The sequence below is a fragment of the Schistocerca serialis genome, chromosome 1 (assembly GCF_023864345.2).
Source record: "Schistocerca serialis cubense isolate TAMUIC-IGC-003099 chromosome 1, iqSchSeri2.2, whole genome shotgun sequence".
NCBI lineage: Eukaryota > Metazoa > Arthropoda > Insecta > Orthoptera > Acrididae > Schistocerca > Schistocerca serialis.
In genome coordinates, this window is record NC_064638.1 from 82,209,595 (window position 1) to 82,228,429 (window position 18,835).

At 45.5% G+C, this 18,835-nt stretch overlaps 1 protein-coding gene across 1 annotated transcript in view; it reads left to right on the plus strand.

Moving 5' to 3' along the window:
- The window catches only part of LOC126478670 (potassium/sodium hyperpolarization-activated cyclic nucleotide-gated channel 4-like), a 70,740-nt gene extending 68,606 nt beyond the window's left edge, over positions 1 to 2,134 (plus strand). Inside the window, exon 4 of the mRNA XM_050103763.1 lies at positions 1,967 to 2,134. Coding sequence (XP_049959720.1) covers positions 1,967 to 2,134 — 168 coding nt within the window. The remainder of the gene's footprint in view (positions 1 to 1,966) is intronic.
- Positions 2,135 to 18,835: the final 16,701 nt, after the last annotated feature.

Consider the following 18,835-nt stretch of genomic DNA (forward strand, 5'->3'; position numbering starts at 1 on the left):
AGCTTAGTAACTTATTTTTTATACTTTCAGCCATGACTCAGGACGAGTCTCCGCGTTTCCAACAATTCGGGAATTCGTTCTACACATCCATGGACACGAACGCACTGAAAACTGTACGTATTTGATTACAGCTTCAGCATCAATATCTTCCATTTTTTCGTCATAACAAGAAGGAAATCTTCCTCTTGAGGTCGTCATAACATACACTCCTGGAAATGGAAAAAAGAACACATTGACACCGGTGTGTCAGACCTACCATACTTGCTCCGGACACTGCGAGAGGGCTGTACAAGCAATGATCACACGCACGGCACAGCGGACACACCAGGACCCGCGGTGTTGGCCGTCGAATGGCGCTAGCTGCGCAGCATTTGTGCACCGCCGCCGTCAGTGTCAGCCAGTTTGCCGTGGCATACGGAGCTCCATCGCATTCTTTAACACCGGTAGGATGCCGCGACAGCGTGGACGTGAACCGTATGTGCAGTTGACGGACTTTGAGCGAGGGCGTATAGTGGGCATGCGGGAGGCCGGGTGGACGTACCGCCGAATTGCTCAACACGTGGGGCGTGAGGTCTCCACAGTACATCGATGTTGTCGCCAGTGGTCGGCGGAAGGTGCACGTGCCCGTCGACCTGGGACCGGACCGCAGCGACGCACGGATGCACGCCAAGACCGGAGGATCCTACGCAGTGCCGTAGGGGACCGCACCGCCACTTCCCAGCAAATAGGGACACTGTTGCTCCTGGGGTATCGGCGAGGACCATTCACAACCGTCTCCATGAAGCTGGGCTACGGTCCCGCACACCGTTAGGCCGTCTTCCGCTCACGGCCCAACATCGTGCAGCCCGCCTCCAGTGGTGTCGCGACAGGCGTGAATGGAGGGACGAATGGAGACGTGTCGTCTTCAGCGATGAGAGTCGCTTCTGCCTTGGTGCCAATGATGGTCGTATGCGTGTTTGGCGCCGTGCAGGTGAGCGCCACAATCAGGACTGCATACGACCGAGGCACACAGGGCCAACACCCGGCATCATGGTGTGAGGAGCGATCTCCTACACTGGCCGTACACCACTGGTGATCGTCGAGGGGACACTGAATAGTGCACGGTACATCCAAACCGTCATCGAACCCATCGTTCTACCACTCCTAGACCGGCAAGGGAACTTGCTGTTCCAACAGGACAATGCACGTCCGCATGTATCCCGTGCCACCCAACGTGCTCTAGAAGGTGTAAGTCAACTACCCTGGCCAGCAAGATCTCCGGATCTGTCCCCCATTGAGAATGTTTGGGACTGGATGAAGCGTCGTCTCACGCGGTCTGCACGTCCAGCACGAACGCTGGTCCAACTGAGGCGCCAGGTGGAAATGGCATGGCAAGCCGTTCCACAGGACTACATCCAGCATCTCTACGATCGTCTCCATGTGAGAATAGCAGCCTGCATTGCTGCGAAAGGTGGATATACACTGTACTAGTGCCGACATTGTGCATGCTCTGTTGCCTGTGTCTATGTGCCTGTGGTTCTGTCAGTGTGATCATGTGATGTATCTGACCCCAGGAATGTGTCAATAAAGTTTCCCCTTCCTGGGACAATGAATTCACGGTGCTCTTATTTCAATTTCCAGGAGTGTATTAGCGAATCCACAAGGGACGGGAGATATGAGCTGTAATCAGTTACCAAAATGGCAGGCAGTGTTCTGTTCAAGCAGTTGCTTAGAGTGCCCCGGGACGTGCGTGCGGAGCGGTAATCGCGCAGAGGTGGTGGGTTGGCAGCACTGATGTTAGCCACGGCCTTAGCTCCAGGTCGGCATCTTCACCTTTCAGGCAAGAAGGCTGCGAGGGCTGAGAAATCGTCGTGCACGTGCATAGACAATGAAGGCTAGGCAGCGGTGGGTGTCTAGGAGGGAATAAGGTCAAGCAGAGGGGCGGACGCAGGCTGGTGGGGGGCGGGGATTTTTGGCCCCGGCGCAGCACCTGGGCGGCGCGCGCCATGAATACGCGATGCGGCAGCACGCGCCGGCCGGGGATAAATCTGGGCGGATGGCTCCCGCGGGCCAGATTGCCGCCGCCGATGATTACGGCCGTCTGCCGCCCCCGTCTGCCGCCCCCGACCATCCACCCCCGCCCCACCACTGCTAGGCGCAGCCCCTTCTTATTGTTTGGGAGAGGCGCCGTCCGCGCAGGCCAGATCGCCGCCTTATTAAAACCAGACTTCTTATCGCCCAGCCACTGGCGACAATCTTCCTCAGATTCTCACGGTACTAAGCCATGATAAGAGAGTTCCATTCTCAATATCATACACAGACGCATACATTTTTGATCGTGTCGCAGAAGGGTTATCAGAATACAGCTATTGATGCGTAAACCACAAACTTTATAAATTTTATTATTATTGTGTTCCTGGAGATTTGGCGGCCTATGTAACTACACTACTGGCTATTAAAATTGCTACACTACGAAGATGGCGTGCTACAGACGTGAAATTTAACCGACAGGAAGATGCTGTGAAATGCAAATGATTAGCTTTTCAGAGCATTCACACAAGTTTGGCGACGCTGGCGACACCTACAACGTGCTGACATGATGAAGGGTTCCAACCGATCTCTCATGCACAAACCGCAGTTGACCGGCGTTGCCTGGTGAAACGTAGTTGTGATTCCTCGTGTAAGGAGGAGAAATGCGTACCATCACGTTTCCGACATTGATAAAGGTCGGATTGTAGCCTATCGCGTTGCTCGTGATCCAATGACTGTTAGCAGAATATGGAATCGGTGGGTTCAGGAGGGTAATATGGAACTCCGTGCTGAATCCCAACGGCCTCGTATCATTAGCGGTCGAGATGCCAGGCATCTTATCCGCACGGTTGTATTGGATCGTGCAGCCACGTCTCGATCCCTGAATCAACAGATGGGGACGTTTGCAAGACAACAACCATCTGCACGAACAGTTAGACGACGTTTGCAGCAGCATGAACTATCAGCTCGGAGACCATGGCTGCGGTTACCCTTGACGCTGCATCACAGACAGGAGAGCCTGCGATGGTGTAATCAACGACGAACCTGGGTGCACGAATGGCAAAACGTCATTTCTTCAGATGAATCCAGGTTCTGTTTACAGCATCGTGATGGTCGCATCCGTGTTTGGCGACAACGCGGTGAACACACATTGGAAGCGTATATTCGTCATCGCCATACTGGCGTATCACCCGGCGTGATGGTCTGGGGTGCCATTGGTTACACGTCTCTATCACCTCTTGTTCGCATTGACGGCACTTTGAACAGTGGACGTTAAATTTCAGATGTGTTACGACCCGTGGCTCTACCCTTCATTCGATCCCTGCGCTACCCAACATTTCAGCAGGATAATGCACGACCGCATGTTGTAAGTCCTGTACGGGCCTTGCTGGATACAGAAAATGTTCGAGCGCTGCCCTGGCCAGCACATTCTCCAGATCTCTCGCCAACTGAAAACGTCTGGTCAATGGCGGCCGAGCAACTGGCTCGTCACAATACGCCAGTCACTACTCTTGATGAACTGTGGTATCGTGTTGAAGCTGCATGGGCAGCTGTACCTGTACACGGCATCCAAGCTCTGTTTGACTGAATGCCCAGGCGTATCAAGGTCGTTATTACGGCCAGATGTGGTTGTTCCGGGTAGTGGTTTCTTAGGATCTGTGCTCCCAAATTGCGTGGAAATGTAATCACATGTCAGTTCTAGTATAATATATTTGTCCAATGAATACCCGTTTATCATCTGCATTTCTTCTTGGTGTAGCAATTTTAAAGGCCAGTAGTGTAAATGAAAACCTGGTTGTTTATATGCTTTACGCATTTCGCTTCATGATATTTCCAAATAACCTCGGTGGCCTGTAACACGCATTTATTGATGTATATAATAAATATATTATATGACGTCTCCTGATATGTCATTCTATTACAGGTTTTTCGATATTCTCTTGTAATGAGAGACCAATGGTCTCACAGTGGAGGCCTGGGGTGGGTTCACGTGCTTTCATTGATTATTAATCATAATTAAGAAAAGCAAGCAGCATTCATACATATTATAAGAATGTATGTATATATACAGGAGAATCACCTAAAACTTGCAACACATTTATTGGGGAAATGGAAAGTGCTATTTGTATGCGGTTTTCACAGAATGCTGGGCAACGGCCTTGACGCAGTGGATACACCGGTTTACGTCGGATCACCAAGTTAAGCGTTGTCGGGCGTGGCCGGCACGTGGATGGGTGACCCTGCAGGCCACCATGCTCTGTTGCCATTTTTCGAGCTGCACTCAGCCTCGTGATGCCAATTGAGGAGCTACTCGATCAAATAGTAACGGCTCCAGTCAAAGAAAACCATCATAACGGCCGGGAGAGCGGTGTGCTGACCACACGCCCATCCTATGCGCATTCTCACCTGAGGATGACACGGCAGTCGGATGGTCCCGATGGGCCACTTGTAGCCTGATGGCGGAGTACTTTTCACAGAATGAGTTGGTAGTCAGGGCCTCATATTTTAGCCAATCGACAGATTTTTAATACTACTTAGAAAGCGTATTTCTAGCGCAAACATGTACTTTTTTGAATTGAACAATGCCTATTGATAGTAACAGACTAAGATTGGAATATCAGTGATGTTTGTTACACGATTATAGTGAGAGTCGTTCGCGAGATATCTCACTTTGGAAAGTTCCCACATCGACTCTTGTACAATACTTGTAGTAGCACACACTAAAGAACAACGCAGGTGCATACACTAGTTATGTGGACCCTGGAGAATAACGAGACAACTGACCATCACTGGTTGTGTTCAAAACGACCACCGGCAGCTGCAATACGCGTCTTCATTCTGGTATGGAACGACAGCTGCACGTGTGCTAGCGTTTCAGCGGGGATGTCCGAGCAGGCTGCAGCAAAACGTCGTTGCATATCATCGGGTGTAATTTGTATGTGGTTGGAAACAACTTCTTTCACCTTTCCTTACAGACAAGAAATTCACAGTCGTGAAATCCGGGAATGGGCCAGCCAAGATACAGGTCATTTGCATGCAGTTCAACTATTTGGAAACAGTTCGTGAAAACAAGCTGTAGTACTTCGTTCACTATGGGCTGGACAGACATCATGTTGGCACGAGAGGTTCCTCCTAGTCTGCAGAGAAACATCTTCTAGCATCCGTGGAATGTGGTCTGTTAGGAGGCTGCGATACTTGTGTGTTGAGTGTTCCGTCTATGAAAAAATAGTTGACAACCACACACCACACTTTTTCACTCCATGGACAGTGACGTTCCACCCGACGAAGCCAACAGCGATTTTCAAGAGATCAGTAGTGGATGTATCGGATGTCTGCCTGGCTGTTGTTGTTGTGGTCTTCAGTCCTGAGACTGGTTTGATGCAGCTCTCCATGCTACTCTAACCTGTGCAAGCTTCTTCATCTCCCAGTACCTTCTGCAACCTACATCCTTCTGAATCTGCTTAGTGTATTCATCTCTTGGACTCCCTCTACGATTTTTACCCTCCACGCTGCCCTCCAATACTAAATTGGTGATCCCTTGATGCCTCAGAACATGTCCTACCAACCGATCCCTTCTTCTGGTCAAGTTGTGCCACAAACTTCTCTTCTCCCCAGTCCTATTCAATACTTCCTCATTAGTTATGTGACCTACCCATCTAATCTTCAGCATTCTTCTGTAGCACCACATTTCGAAAGCTTCTATTCTCTTCTTGTACAAACTATTTATCGTCCATGTTTCACTTCCATACATGGCTACACTCCATACGAATACTTTCAGAAATGACTTCCTGACACTTCAATCAATACTGGATGTTAACAAATTTCTCTTCTTCAGAAACGCTTTCCTTGCCATTGCCAGCCTACATTTTATATCCTCTCTACTTCGACCATCATCAGTTATTTTGCTCCCCAAATAGCAAAACTCCTTTACTACTTTAAGTGTCTCATTTCCTAATCTAATTCCCTCAGCATCACCCGACTTAATTAGACTACATTCCATTATCCTTGTTTTGCTTTTGTTGATGTTCATCTTATATCCTCCTTTCAAGACACTGTCCATTCCATTCAACTGCTCTTCCAAGTCCTTTGCTGTCTCTGACAGAATTACAATGTCATCGGCGAACCTCAAAGTTTTTATTTCTTCTCCATGAATTTTAATACCTACTCCGAATTTTTCTGGCTATGACTGGTAAATGTGACTTCATCACTAAACAAGATATAGGGTGCATCTGGAGTATCCTGTCTCAATACCTATCTACAGAAGTTAACAGGATTTCAAAATCATTTCCCTGAAGCTCCTGATGGAGAGAGATACGATTGGGATAGAACCAATGAAGATGGAGAATTGGTAGAACACTTGTCTGATTCATGCCATTTATTAATGTGATTGCGAGGGAACTATGGTGCGGATCAACTGCAACAGCAGCCAGATGCTTAATTTCCTCATCTTCTGTCGTCACTTGTTTCCTTTGTCGAAGTTTTACACTAACAGTTTCACGTAACTGTTTGAAGAGGCTGATAACCAATTGCCGAGATGGTTGACGCCTATTGGGATATCTTGGCGCATACACCGTCCGAGAGAAGAACTTCATTCTTCCTACAGCTTGCATACACCATGAGCATGTCGGCTTCTTCTACGTTGGTAAATCCTATCGTCCACTCACTGCCTACTGCTTGGACTGTGTGTCAGTGAGGAAACTTTTCAAAATACGATATCTCGAAGCGACTCCCACTAGCATCATGCAACAAACACCACTGACATCCTAATTTAACCTCCATTTCATTTGTTAATGTCAATAAGCATTATTCTGTTTGAATGTTTGCACAAAAAACATGCTTTCTAGGTAGTACTATAATCTGTTTATTGGCTAAGAGTACGAGCTGCTGACTATCAAACCATTCTATGAAAGCCGCACGTCAATAGCACTTTCCATGTCTGCAATACGATGTATTGGGTGATTCATCCTGTATACACTGATGACGCAAAACCTTATGACCTCCTGCTTAACAACTTGTTTGTCTGCCTTTGGAACGAAATACAGCACTGATTCTGCGTATAATCGATCCGGCAGTTAATTTGTAGGTTTGTGGAGGTATGTGACATTACATGTCTACGCACAGGTCATGTAATTCGCGTAAATAACGTGTACCGCTGATTTGCGTACGCGGTCATGTCTCCCGATAGCGACCCAGATGGGTTCCACAGGATTTACATGAGACGAATTTAGTCACTGAGACGTCAACGTGAGTTCACTGCAATGCTCCTCAAACCTCTATAGCATGGTTCTGGTTCCGAGACACGAATAATTATTCTGCTGAAAGATGACATTGCCATTGGGGAAGACATCAAGCAAAAAGGGACGTAGGCAGTTTGCAGCTGTCAGCGTGTCTTACTAATATAGGCCCCACGTAAGAGCATGAGAATGTCTTCCACAGCACAATACTGCTGCCACCAGACTGCGTCCGTGGCGCGCTGCATGTTTTGGGCAGCCGTTCATCTCGATGACGGCGTTTGTGGAGACGACCATCGACCTAGAGTATAAAAACTGTAATTTGTCAGAAGAGCCGCCACGTTTCCATTGATCGACGGTCGAATCCTGACGGTTCTCTGCTTGCAGGAATCGTAACTGACGATTCCTTTGCATCAACATGTAAACATGTAGAGGTGGACTGCTGCTGGTCAACATGTGAACGTGCAGAGTTGGTCTGCTATGTTCAATAGTGTACGATGAACGGTGTGCTCCGAAACACTTGTGCATGCACCAGCATTGTGCTGTTTCGGGTGAAGAGTCGTGTACGTTCAACCATTTAGCGCCCAGTGGCAGTTTCTACCTCTCTCTGTAGAGGCTCACGACAGTAGCACGCGAATATTCGACCACCTTCGCCGTTTGCGAGGTACTCGTTCACAGACTCAGAGTTGTGATAATCTGTCCTTTATCAAAATCGCTTAATTCGATGGTTATCCCCATTTGCAGCTCATATCGGCGATAGTGTGATCCTCCGTCAGTGGCTGCTCCGCTTACACACCTTTATTAGCACGTCACGTGTCCGCAACGGCCCCAGGCGGCATCCAGCGTCGCGGTGCCCAGTGGACATAATGTTTTGGCCTATCAGTGTATGTAAGTAGGTATATATGTATGTATTTTTCAGATCTCCTCCTAACCCACTGGATCGATTTCAAGCAAATGTGGTATGCTTATCATTTACTGTCAGAGAAAAATCGCTGTGGGGATAAGGACCACGTACCTATCATAGGGGCAGGGATGAGGGTGGGAAACTAGTGAAACTATCAACACACCAGTTCGCAAACTTTCTTCATGCGTTATTTCAGAATGGGAGCCAAATGGCTCTAAGCACTATGGAACTTAACATCTGAGGTCATAAGTCCCCTAGAGTCAGAACTACTTAAACCTAACTAACCTAAGGACATCACACGCATCCATGCCCAAGGCAGGATTCGAACCAGCGACCGTAGCAGCAGAGCGGCTCTGGACCGAAACGAATAGAACCGCTCGGCCACAGAATGGAAGCACTTAGTGACTTCCAGCAAACTTTATACATAATTTCAAATTTTTATGAAACTTTTACTCGCTGACAACGCCCACAAATTTACGAAAGGAGAAAAGAAAATTATCGCTCACTACCTTTTCGCTGTTCATGCAGTCAATCTGCCGTATCAGACAAGATTTTTCTTTACTACTAAATTTATCCAAGACACGGTCTGCATACAGTATTCACAAACACGTCCGCCCCGATAGCTGAATGGTCAGCGTGACAGACTGCCGTCCTAAGGGGCCCGGGTTCGATTCCCGGCTGGATCGGGGACTTTCTCCCCTCAGGGACTGGGTCTTGTGTTGTCCTCATCATCATTTCATCCCCATCCGGCGCGCAGGTCACCCAATGTGGCGTCGAATGTAGCAGGACCTGCACCAAGGCGGCCGGACCTGCCCGTAAGGGACCTCCCGGCCAATCACGCCAAACACTCATTTCCATTTCATTCACGAACACCACTGAATTCACCTGCAAAGTTATATCATTGTACGATATATTCTTCAACTCTGAGATAAGTGAAAAATTCCGCATCATGCATGGCGTTTAAATTTATTACTTCTCTGCTACCGGCTCTATTCGCAACACGTTTTGCAGACAGTATACAAACATAGCTCAGAATGTACCTGCCAAATTATGACATTGAACAACGCATTGTTCAGGAGATACGACGTCATAAACACTAAGCTGTTGAAAATGAAACTACAGGACGAAATCTGCGGCGGTTAAATGTGTTATATGTGCATAATATGTGTGATATATGTGAAATATATGTGAAATATAAGTGAAATGTGCGTACTTCGGCAAAGTCCCGTGGAAAAGCTTCTTCTACGTCTCTTGGTCGATTTCAACCAAACTTGGTGTACGTATTACCTACTATCTAGAAACAAGTGCTGTTGGGATAAGAACCACCAGACTGCTATTGTGGTAGGCGTGACAACTTTTTGATGGTTATAGGAGTTGGGGAGGAGAGAGGACAGAGAAGCGGGAGGACGAAATCGACACAGATAGGGGGAAAGGAGATGGACAGAGAGAGAGGGAGGAGGAAATGGACGAAGAAATGGAAGAGGTAGAAACAGATCGAAAGAGGGGTAAGGAGAAGATGAATAGAAAGAGTGGGAGGAAAAGATAGACAGAAAGGCGAGGAGGAGGAATCTGTCTTTAGGAGGGCGAGGAGATGAACATAGAGTAGGGAACGGAGATAAACCAAGATTGGGCGAAGACGAGATGGACTTAAAGGCGGGAAGGAGTTGATGGGACAGAGAAGGGGGTAGGAGCCGATGGACAGAAGAAGAGCAGGAGCACATGAACAGGGTGTGAGGGGAGTAGGGGGTGAAAAGAGGGAGAACGACGACATGAGAGGTAGACTAATAGAAGACTGAGATAAAATATGGGCAACGTTAGTTACTCTCCTAGTTTGCTATAGAAAAGACAAACTTCATCAACAATACCGATATTATGGGAAATCGTTCGACAATTCAGATTTTTCACTTTAAGAAAAACTAGCTTGCCTTTGAATTGAAATAATGAATTAAAACCGAAATGTCTCAATAATAGCAGGATAACTCTCGCTTTTAATTTTATCAAACTAAACACCAACCAAACTCCTTGCAGCCTAATTTGGTATAACACACAAAAGCTAATGACTTAAGTAACACACAGTCCATGCTGTAATAATCTTCTCAGTTCAAAACAGCCGTATAACAGTAATGAATTTAATCGGTAGCCCCATTAGTCTCCAGTCTAACACCGATCACAGTGAGTAACAAACGACAACGTTTGCGCAGCTTGACCTACAGCATGCCTGTGCATGCATGTCCTTCAGCATCGATGAAACAATCTGGCATTTTCCAGCCGTTTGTGATTTCAGTACATCAAAGGCCATCTTACAGATTCCGACAGCAGTCATCCAACAGTTCACACACGAATCCCTGTTTCGTCCAGGCCGCGAGTCGGAGCACTGAGCAGGCGGCGCTAGCTGTAGGCTACGTCAGTTCCATGTCGCCTCACTGAGTTTCGGCAGACGAAGGCTGTACCACATTCTACTGACAAATTCACTCGACTATATGACAAATATGCTCCGCAAAAGACCGGAAAAGTGTGAAGGAAACTTGCACATTTGCTAGTGAATGAACTTAAACAGTTCCTTCTTACCGGTTATACAAACTACATCCCATTCCTCAAAATCACATTTCCTAGAAGCAAAAACAGAACAGAATCAATAAAGCTACGAAAAATGCTGAAATCAGGCACGCCTGTACATTTCCGAGCAACAGAAAAAGACCACCTGGCCTATCGAGAGAGCTGCGTACTCCTGGTATAGGCTAAGTAAGAGCAGCAGCTGGTTCCATTGTCTTGATTAAGGATCTAATCCATTGCTTCCTTTTTCCGGGAACCGAAATCGAATTTCCAACAAAACATTGACCTACTGATTATTTCATGAAAACAAGCAGTAACAAGGAAAAATTCTGACTTAAACATGTTAATGCTAGCACAAAAAAAAAAAAACCATCAAATGGTTCAAATGCCTCTGAGCACTAAGGGACTTAACAGCTGAGGACATCAGTCCCCTAGACTTACAAGAACTTAAACCTAACTAACCTAAGGACATCACACACATCCATGCCAGAGGCAGAATTCGAACCTGCGACCGTAGCGGTCGCGCCGTTCCAGATTAGAGCGCCTAGAACCGCTCGGCCGCGCTGGCCGGCTAAAAATCCATCATGCATATCAAATCAGCATCTAATGGACATTATGGCATCACAGTCCGATTGATTATCTCGAACCACTCGTTAATCACGAGAGTTTCCCACACAGTCTTCGTCCGCAGCTCGTGGTCTAGTGGTTAGCATTGCTGCCTCCTGATCGGGGGGTCCCGGGTTCGATTCCCGCCCGGGTTGGGGATTTTCTCTGCCCGGGGATTGCGTGTTTGTGTTGTCCTTCTCGTTTCATCATCGCCATTCGTGACAGTGGCTATATTTGATTGAGTAAAAATTTTGACTGTGTAAAAATTGGGACTTTATACAGGCGATGATGACAAACCAAACATCATCATCCATACAGTCTAGAGTCCTGGCCTCGTAAAACTGCGTTCCGACGATGACGCTGCTACAGCACCCTTCGACTGACGCCCTATTATTGTCTTCTTCCAACTATATAGTATGTGACCAGTTAATCAACTATTTAACGAATATAACACATTTCGTCTCCTCTACCGTCTTATTAACCACCCTCGACCATAAAGATAATTTGAAAAGAGCAGAAAAAACTGGTTTATAATGACACACCGTATTGATCAGTATAATAATATTTAGATACGTTCTTTGCACAATGTATTTTTGACAGATTAATAGATTTACAAATTTTGTGGTTGATAAACAGCAAATGTAGAAAGATCTGGCGTGAAAAAATGTACACCACTGGCCATTAAGATACCTACACCACGAAGATGACGTGATACAGACGCGAAATTTAACCGACAGGAAGGAGATGCAGTGATATGCAAATGATTAGCTTTTCAGACCATTCACACAAGGTTGGCGCCGCTGGCGACACCTACAACGTGCTCACATAAGGAAAGTTTCCAACCGATTTCTCATACACAAACAGCAGTTGACCGGCGTTGCCTGGTGAAACGTTGTTGTTATGCCTCGTGTAAGGAGGAGAAATGCGAACCATCTCGTTTCCGACTTTGATAAAGGTCGGATGGTAACCAATCCCGATTGCGGTTTATCGTATCGACACATTGCTGCTCGCGTTGGTCGAGATCCAATGAATGTTAGCAGAATATGGAATCGGTGGGTGCAGGAGGGTAATACGGAAGGCCGTGCTGGATCCCAACGGCCTCGTATCACTAGCAGTCGAGATGACAAGCATCTTATCCACATGGCTGTAACGGATCGCGCAGCCACGTCTCGATCCCTGAGTCAACAGATGGGGACGTCTGCAAGACAACAACCATCTGCACGAACAGTTCGACGACGTTTGCAGCAACATGGACTATCAGCTCGGAGACCATGGCTGCGGTTACCCTTGACGCTGCATCACAGACAGGAGCGCCTGTGTTGGTGTACTCAACGACGAACCTGGATGCACGAATGGCAAAACGTCATTTTTTCGGATGAATCCAGGTTCTGTTTACAGTATCATGATGGTCACATCCGTGTTCGGTGACATCGCGGTGAACGCACATTGGAAGCGTATATTCGTCATCGCCATACTGCCCTATCACCCGGCGTGATGGTATGGGGTGCCATTGGTTACACGTCTCGGTCACCTCTTGTTCTCATTGACGGCACTTTGAACAGAGGACGTTACATTTCAAATGTGTTACGATTCGTGGCTCTACCGTTCATTCAATCCCTGCGAAACCCTACATTTCAGCAGGATAATGCACGACCGCATGTTGCAGGTCCTGTACGGGCCTGTCTGGATACAGAAAATGTTCGACTGCTGCCCTGGCCAACACTTTCTCCAGATCTTTCACCAATTGAAAACGTCCGGTCAATGGTGTCCAAGCAACTGGCTCTTCACAATACGCCAGTCACTGCTCTTGATGAACTGTGGCCTCGTGTTGAAGCTACATGGGCAGCTGTACCTGTACACGCCATCCAAGCTCTGTTTGAGTCAATACCCAGGCGTATCAAGGCCGTTATTACGGCCAGAGGTGGTTGTTTCTCAGGATCTATGCACCCAAATTGCGTGAAAATGTAATCACATGTCAGCTCTAGTATAGTATCTTTGTCCAAGAATACCCGTTTATCATCTGCATTTGTTTTTGGTGTAGCAATTTTAATGGCCAGTACTGTACAATAATCATAATGTGTTGATGTATTTACTGTCTAAATTCGAACAAATGACTAGTTTCTAAATTTTGCGCCATTCGATTGATGGACGTCAGTGGGAGTAGGTAGCGGAGAGGGACATGGCCTATTTGTGGCAGTGTGTCCAGCACTTCCTGGTCCAGACGTTTTTGGGCTTGGAGCAGCATATTGTAGGTGGCAGCAGATGGCTGGCCTCGGATTTAGTAAATCTTCACTGTGAGACAGGCAGTAGACCTCTGATTTTGAGCGGATCGTTTCGTAGCTTAACTTCTAAATTTGTACAAATACGTAGTTGGACTTAGGCTCTGAACAATATGCGTAGTTGTCACATTTGGATTTTTTCGCGAGAGATGGACTTCATGTAACCAACAGATTCTAATTTTTATGTGGTTTTCTGAGAGTGTGAGTTAAGTTCAGTGACAGTCGCGGCAGAGAAGAAAAACTTCGATTCCCGGCGCTCTGAAGGGTTTATGCTTGGTGGGAGGACTGGTGCGGGGGGTATTCAGCTTCGCGATGCCATCTGAGAAGCTACTTGATCGAGCAGAGTGGATAGTATACAAAACGGCCGGCAGAGCGCTGTTCTGGCCACATGCCCCTCCATATAGCATCCGCATGGTGCTTTTAAGGCAGAGGATGACACGGCGACCCCAACATCCCTTGGTACTTCATGGGCTGGCGAAGAACTCGTTTAGTGTACATGGAGAACATTATAGGTCCTGATATGCTTCGTTGAAGTACAGCCTAAATTCCTTTAGTTTCTGTGAAACATTCGTTATCCAGTACAACGCACTAGGTTCTCTTGATGAAATATTCTTCGAGCGAGTCACATATTTGCAGGGATGCTCCATATGATTAGCTGATGATCTGTAGTTGACAATGTGGCACAATATCAAGTTCTTTCCACTTGCAACTTTTCTTTGCAAAATATATTGTAAGAATTTTTTCTTTCTTTTCCTGCAGTAAAGTCTTAATGTTTGAGGTTCGAATACGCTCAAGGATCTTGCAGTTGTCTGACTTGGTCCTGTACACCAATCTTTTATCCTTTTCGCGAAGTTGGTCCGTCTTTGTTTATTCGTATCCTGTCCCTCTGAATGTTAGACACTAATTTTTCTGACAGGACTGCATTTCATCTTGAAGGGACAAATGGAGAGCAGTGTCCTGCTATGGGATGCTGTCTGGATTGGGTAGCTAAACACTGCACGGTGTTTCACAAGTACATTACGACAGCGGTGAATCACTTAGATCTGTGAATTCACACGACTGTCCAGAATGCATTTCTTTCTTGCGTAAAACTATGCTACCGTGTATTTCTTTGGTTCTCCATCTTTTTATAATTTTCGACTTGAAATTCCCCCATGGACAATGAGTGATCGTAGGACAGTGAACGTTTGTGGAATCATTTGTAAGGAGATGCCGAAGAGGAATGACGAATAAACCATCGAAACAAACTCATTTTAATTTCCACATGACAGGATAAAATTTGTTAATTGCGGATCATATTTACGTTGCACATTACAGACGTTGCTGAGCGTGACGACCAGCTTCATGCACAGCAGCCTGTAACCACACGAGAGACTGTTCTTCTGCTGTCCGAAGCTAAGGTGGAACGCAGAGTGTTCAACTGCCGCGACACTGCTCGTGCACTGCTTGAAGATTGCACAACGAGTCCAACACTATCACCAACAGTAATATCGTCAACAATTTGTGGTGCGACTGGCCATCGGCCACTCCCAGGTGCAGTTCCCACTTACTGATGAAGCATTAAGAATCATTACAGTGATCATAAGTAATCTGACATCTACTACAGTATAAAGGGCACAACTGTATCTAAATGCTTAGTCATAAACTGAAGAGGCAGACACCTGCCGAAGTGCAATACGGAACTGTACATAACTATATCTGAAAAATGGATCAACATGCATAACTCTTCGTTCAGTGTTTAAATTTGCTTGTGACAAAGTTAAATATTTGTGTAGTGTTAAATAGTGTTATCTGTTATACAGTACTAATGTATTTACGGAAAACGGGAAACGAACTCTGTAATTTGCATATCAGGAGATATCTCTGATCTAAAACCCATGTATATTCGTATAAGGTTCCTACATTCATAATCCGCTCAAAAACTACGTTTCTGCAATGACTGGTTATAGTCGAAACAGCGATTCACATACACGCGCTCTATTCTGACGATTGACCTTATCGCTACTGCATCAAATATTATGTGGGAAACTGATTTATTAAGACAGCTGAACAACCAGTATATACAAACGACCACCAACATGGATTATTGTTTTTCGTGTTTAGTGTTTTGATATGCCTGACAGGGTATGTAAGGGACGTAAACAGCGTCAGATGTTGATTAATCACTGTGAGAGACAAAGAGACACCCTGCACTCGTGTGAGACAGAGGTTTTCTTTTGTCCAGATGAATCGTGCATTATCCAAATATGTGGGGCATCTTTATGTGAAAGTCGGCCGGTTTTGAGCAACATGGGAGTGTGGGGGCAGCCCTACTCGTCGTCAAGGTTTCGGTCGACCGCGTCCCACCATCACAAGGGAGAACAGACGTACTTTGCACCAAGTACATAATGACTCTTTCCCATGTGCGCCTGGCGTCCGAGAACGAGTAATGGCCTCCTTGAAACATTCTGTGTCATCCCGCGTCAATGGTTGAAGACTAGCAGCAGTCAGAGTAGGGAATTATCGTTCCATGCGAACCCTGCCGTTAATATCACAACAAAAATGGTTACATGTAGCGTGGTGCCAAGACCGGAAACCATTGCCTGCTAATTAATGTCTTTGTAATGTATTTAGCGATGGATAGCGGTTGTTCACGATTCCAGATAAGTATAGTTGTCGAGAATAGTGGCGGACCTCGGGAGAAGAATTCTTCCTATACTTTGGAGAGACACACTGATGTTGATCCTAACGTAATGATGTAGCGAACCAGCAAGTATGAGTTCAAGTCACGGCTGGTAATGATTGAGGGAACTCTGATAACAGAAAGGTACGTGACGGACACCTTACATCCTCATGTGTTGCCTCCCATGTCATTGTATCGTGGTGCTATTCTTCAACAGGACAACGGTCATCCATACATGGCTATGAGCTGTGTGCGCGATGTTGAGATACTCCCGTTGCTAGGAAGATCTCCAGCTCTGTTCCCGATATAACATAAGTGGGGTCCAATGGGTCTAACCCGGACTTCATCTCTGTTCCAGTAGCAGTATCCAGAATATGAAGGAGGCATCACAACAGGTGCGGGCCACCTTGCCGCAGGAGAGGATTCAACGGACGTATGGTACCCTCCCCAGATCAATCGTTGCAGGCACAATGCCAGAGGGGTGTAACATCATACCGCCAAGTGGGCTCATGCTGCCAAATTCGTTATACATTTGACTCGATTTTGTAATCACTGAAATAACTTCACACACCTTCTTAATTCGTTAAGTTTCATTTCGTTTCCTGATCTATTTTTCTTTGTGAGACAGTGTATGTATAAATCGTACATCAACCTGGTAAACAATAGATAACGGCAATACGTTACACAAAGGAGTTTCATAGAGATTTAGTTAACTACAGGATTGTGTGCAACGATACTATGTTGTAGTCTTTCATATTATAAATAAAATGTTGTCATTCCATCAAAGCTTTATGCTTGAATTGAAAATTTGAAATTATAATACCTCATTGCGTGGAAACTACCTCGCCATCTCTTTACGGCTTTTTAAGACTGAAAACAAAATGAAAATCAACGTCTGCACATATTTCGTAATTTGGTTGTGTGTCTCTAGCAGAAATATCTTAACTAGTGACTAAATTCTTCTCATCTGTTGGATCTGGGCTGAGTTTTATTATTTCCTCAAAGAGTCCAATAATACGCGGCAAACTGACAGAGACTAGTTAAACCGGAAAGCATTAGGTGATACTACGGACGGGAAATGATAGTCTGTAGCAGTGGTGAAAGTTGAAGCGATCTAAGAAAGCGTTCCTCGTCCATGGAAAATTGGATGGACAATAGTATCAGATAAGGAAAATTACAATCGTTTAACGTTGTCCACAGAAGTTCATTGGTTATTAAAGGGTACTTGCCTTGAAGGATTGTATGACCTCTTTGATTCACTTATGTCGCTTTCTGAAAACAAAGGCGACTCCCTATGGAGGTATGTATTGAAATTTTAGGCTGAAATCGCTTAATTAACAGGTAGATATAATAAATTTAACGAAATGAATCTACTGCTAAAAGGAGATGATTCGAACTTGGTCAGAGGAGAAGCACCTATTCCCGAGTTCATTCCAAGACTTGCCTCGTAGAAACAAAGTTCAGTTGGGAGGAAGGTATATCGTTTTTACAAATCTTTTCATACGTGGAGATAAATGAATGTGACATTGTGGTACATTGCCGGCATTTGGAAGCACTTAAACAGGATTTTTGATATAGATCTCAGGATGTCCATAATATGATCATTGTTGAGTGGGTACTATACTTTTCTCAAGCTCAAAAACACCAGGATAATCGGCTAACGAAGAATTGACAGAAGTTTCAATAAATGAAGAGCTGGAGCTGAAACTGAAAAAGAAAAATCAAGACATTTGGCTTCAAAGTTACGTACATTACATATAATGTTACGCGTTGCCGGAAAGAAATTTTTCACTGCATTCTTACCATCATAAGTAGCCGAAAGAGAATTTAGTGCAACCAGTAAATTACTAACAAAGAGAAGAGATACGCTGTCAGCAGCCGAGCGATAGGATTGCAGATTGGTGATTACAAATATTTGGTGAAATATCGTAAAATTAATGTCACTGTAATATATATTTGTTAATAATTCTCGAATATCGGATGGTTCAAATGGCACTGAGCACTATGGGACTTAACATCTGAGGTCATCAGTCCCCTAGAACTTAGAACTACTTAAACCTTACTAACCTAAGCACACCACACACATCCATGTCCGAAGCAGGATTCGAACCTGCGACCGTAGCGGTCGCGCAGTTCCAGACTGAAGCGCCTAGAACCGCTCGGCCACACCGGCCGGCCTTTCGAATATCAAACAGTTACTGTTAACACCTTTTAACAAAGTATGAAAATCTGACATTTTTCCTTCACCTAAGAGGAACGCCATTGAATCACTGCAGGTAGACATGAGCTGTGACTGGAAAAAGCTGTAAAACTATTATCTTATTTACTTGAAGGTAAAGAGTCTCAGTGTATTTCTTCGGTAAAGGGGTCAGCGAGTATTTTTTTTTTTTTTAATATCAGGGGGTGATAGGCAAAGAAAAGTTGGGAACCTATAGTCTACAACGAAGCTTCTACACGAAGATTTTCTTTGTAATAATGCACTGGAACACCCGTGGTGTGCTTGATAATGTTTTCCGACAAACAAACATTATTATACTTAGCTTCAGTTTTTGATAAATATTACGCTACTGGCGATTACAACTGCTACACA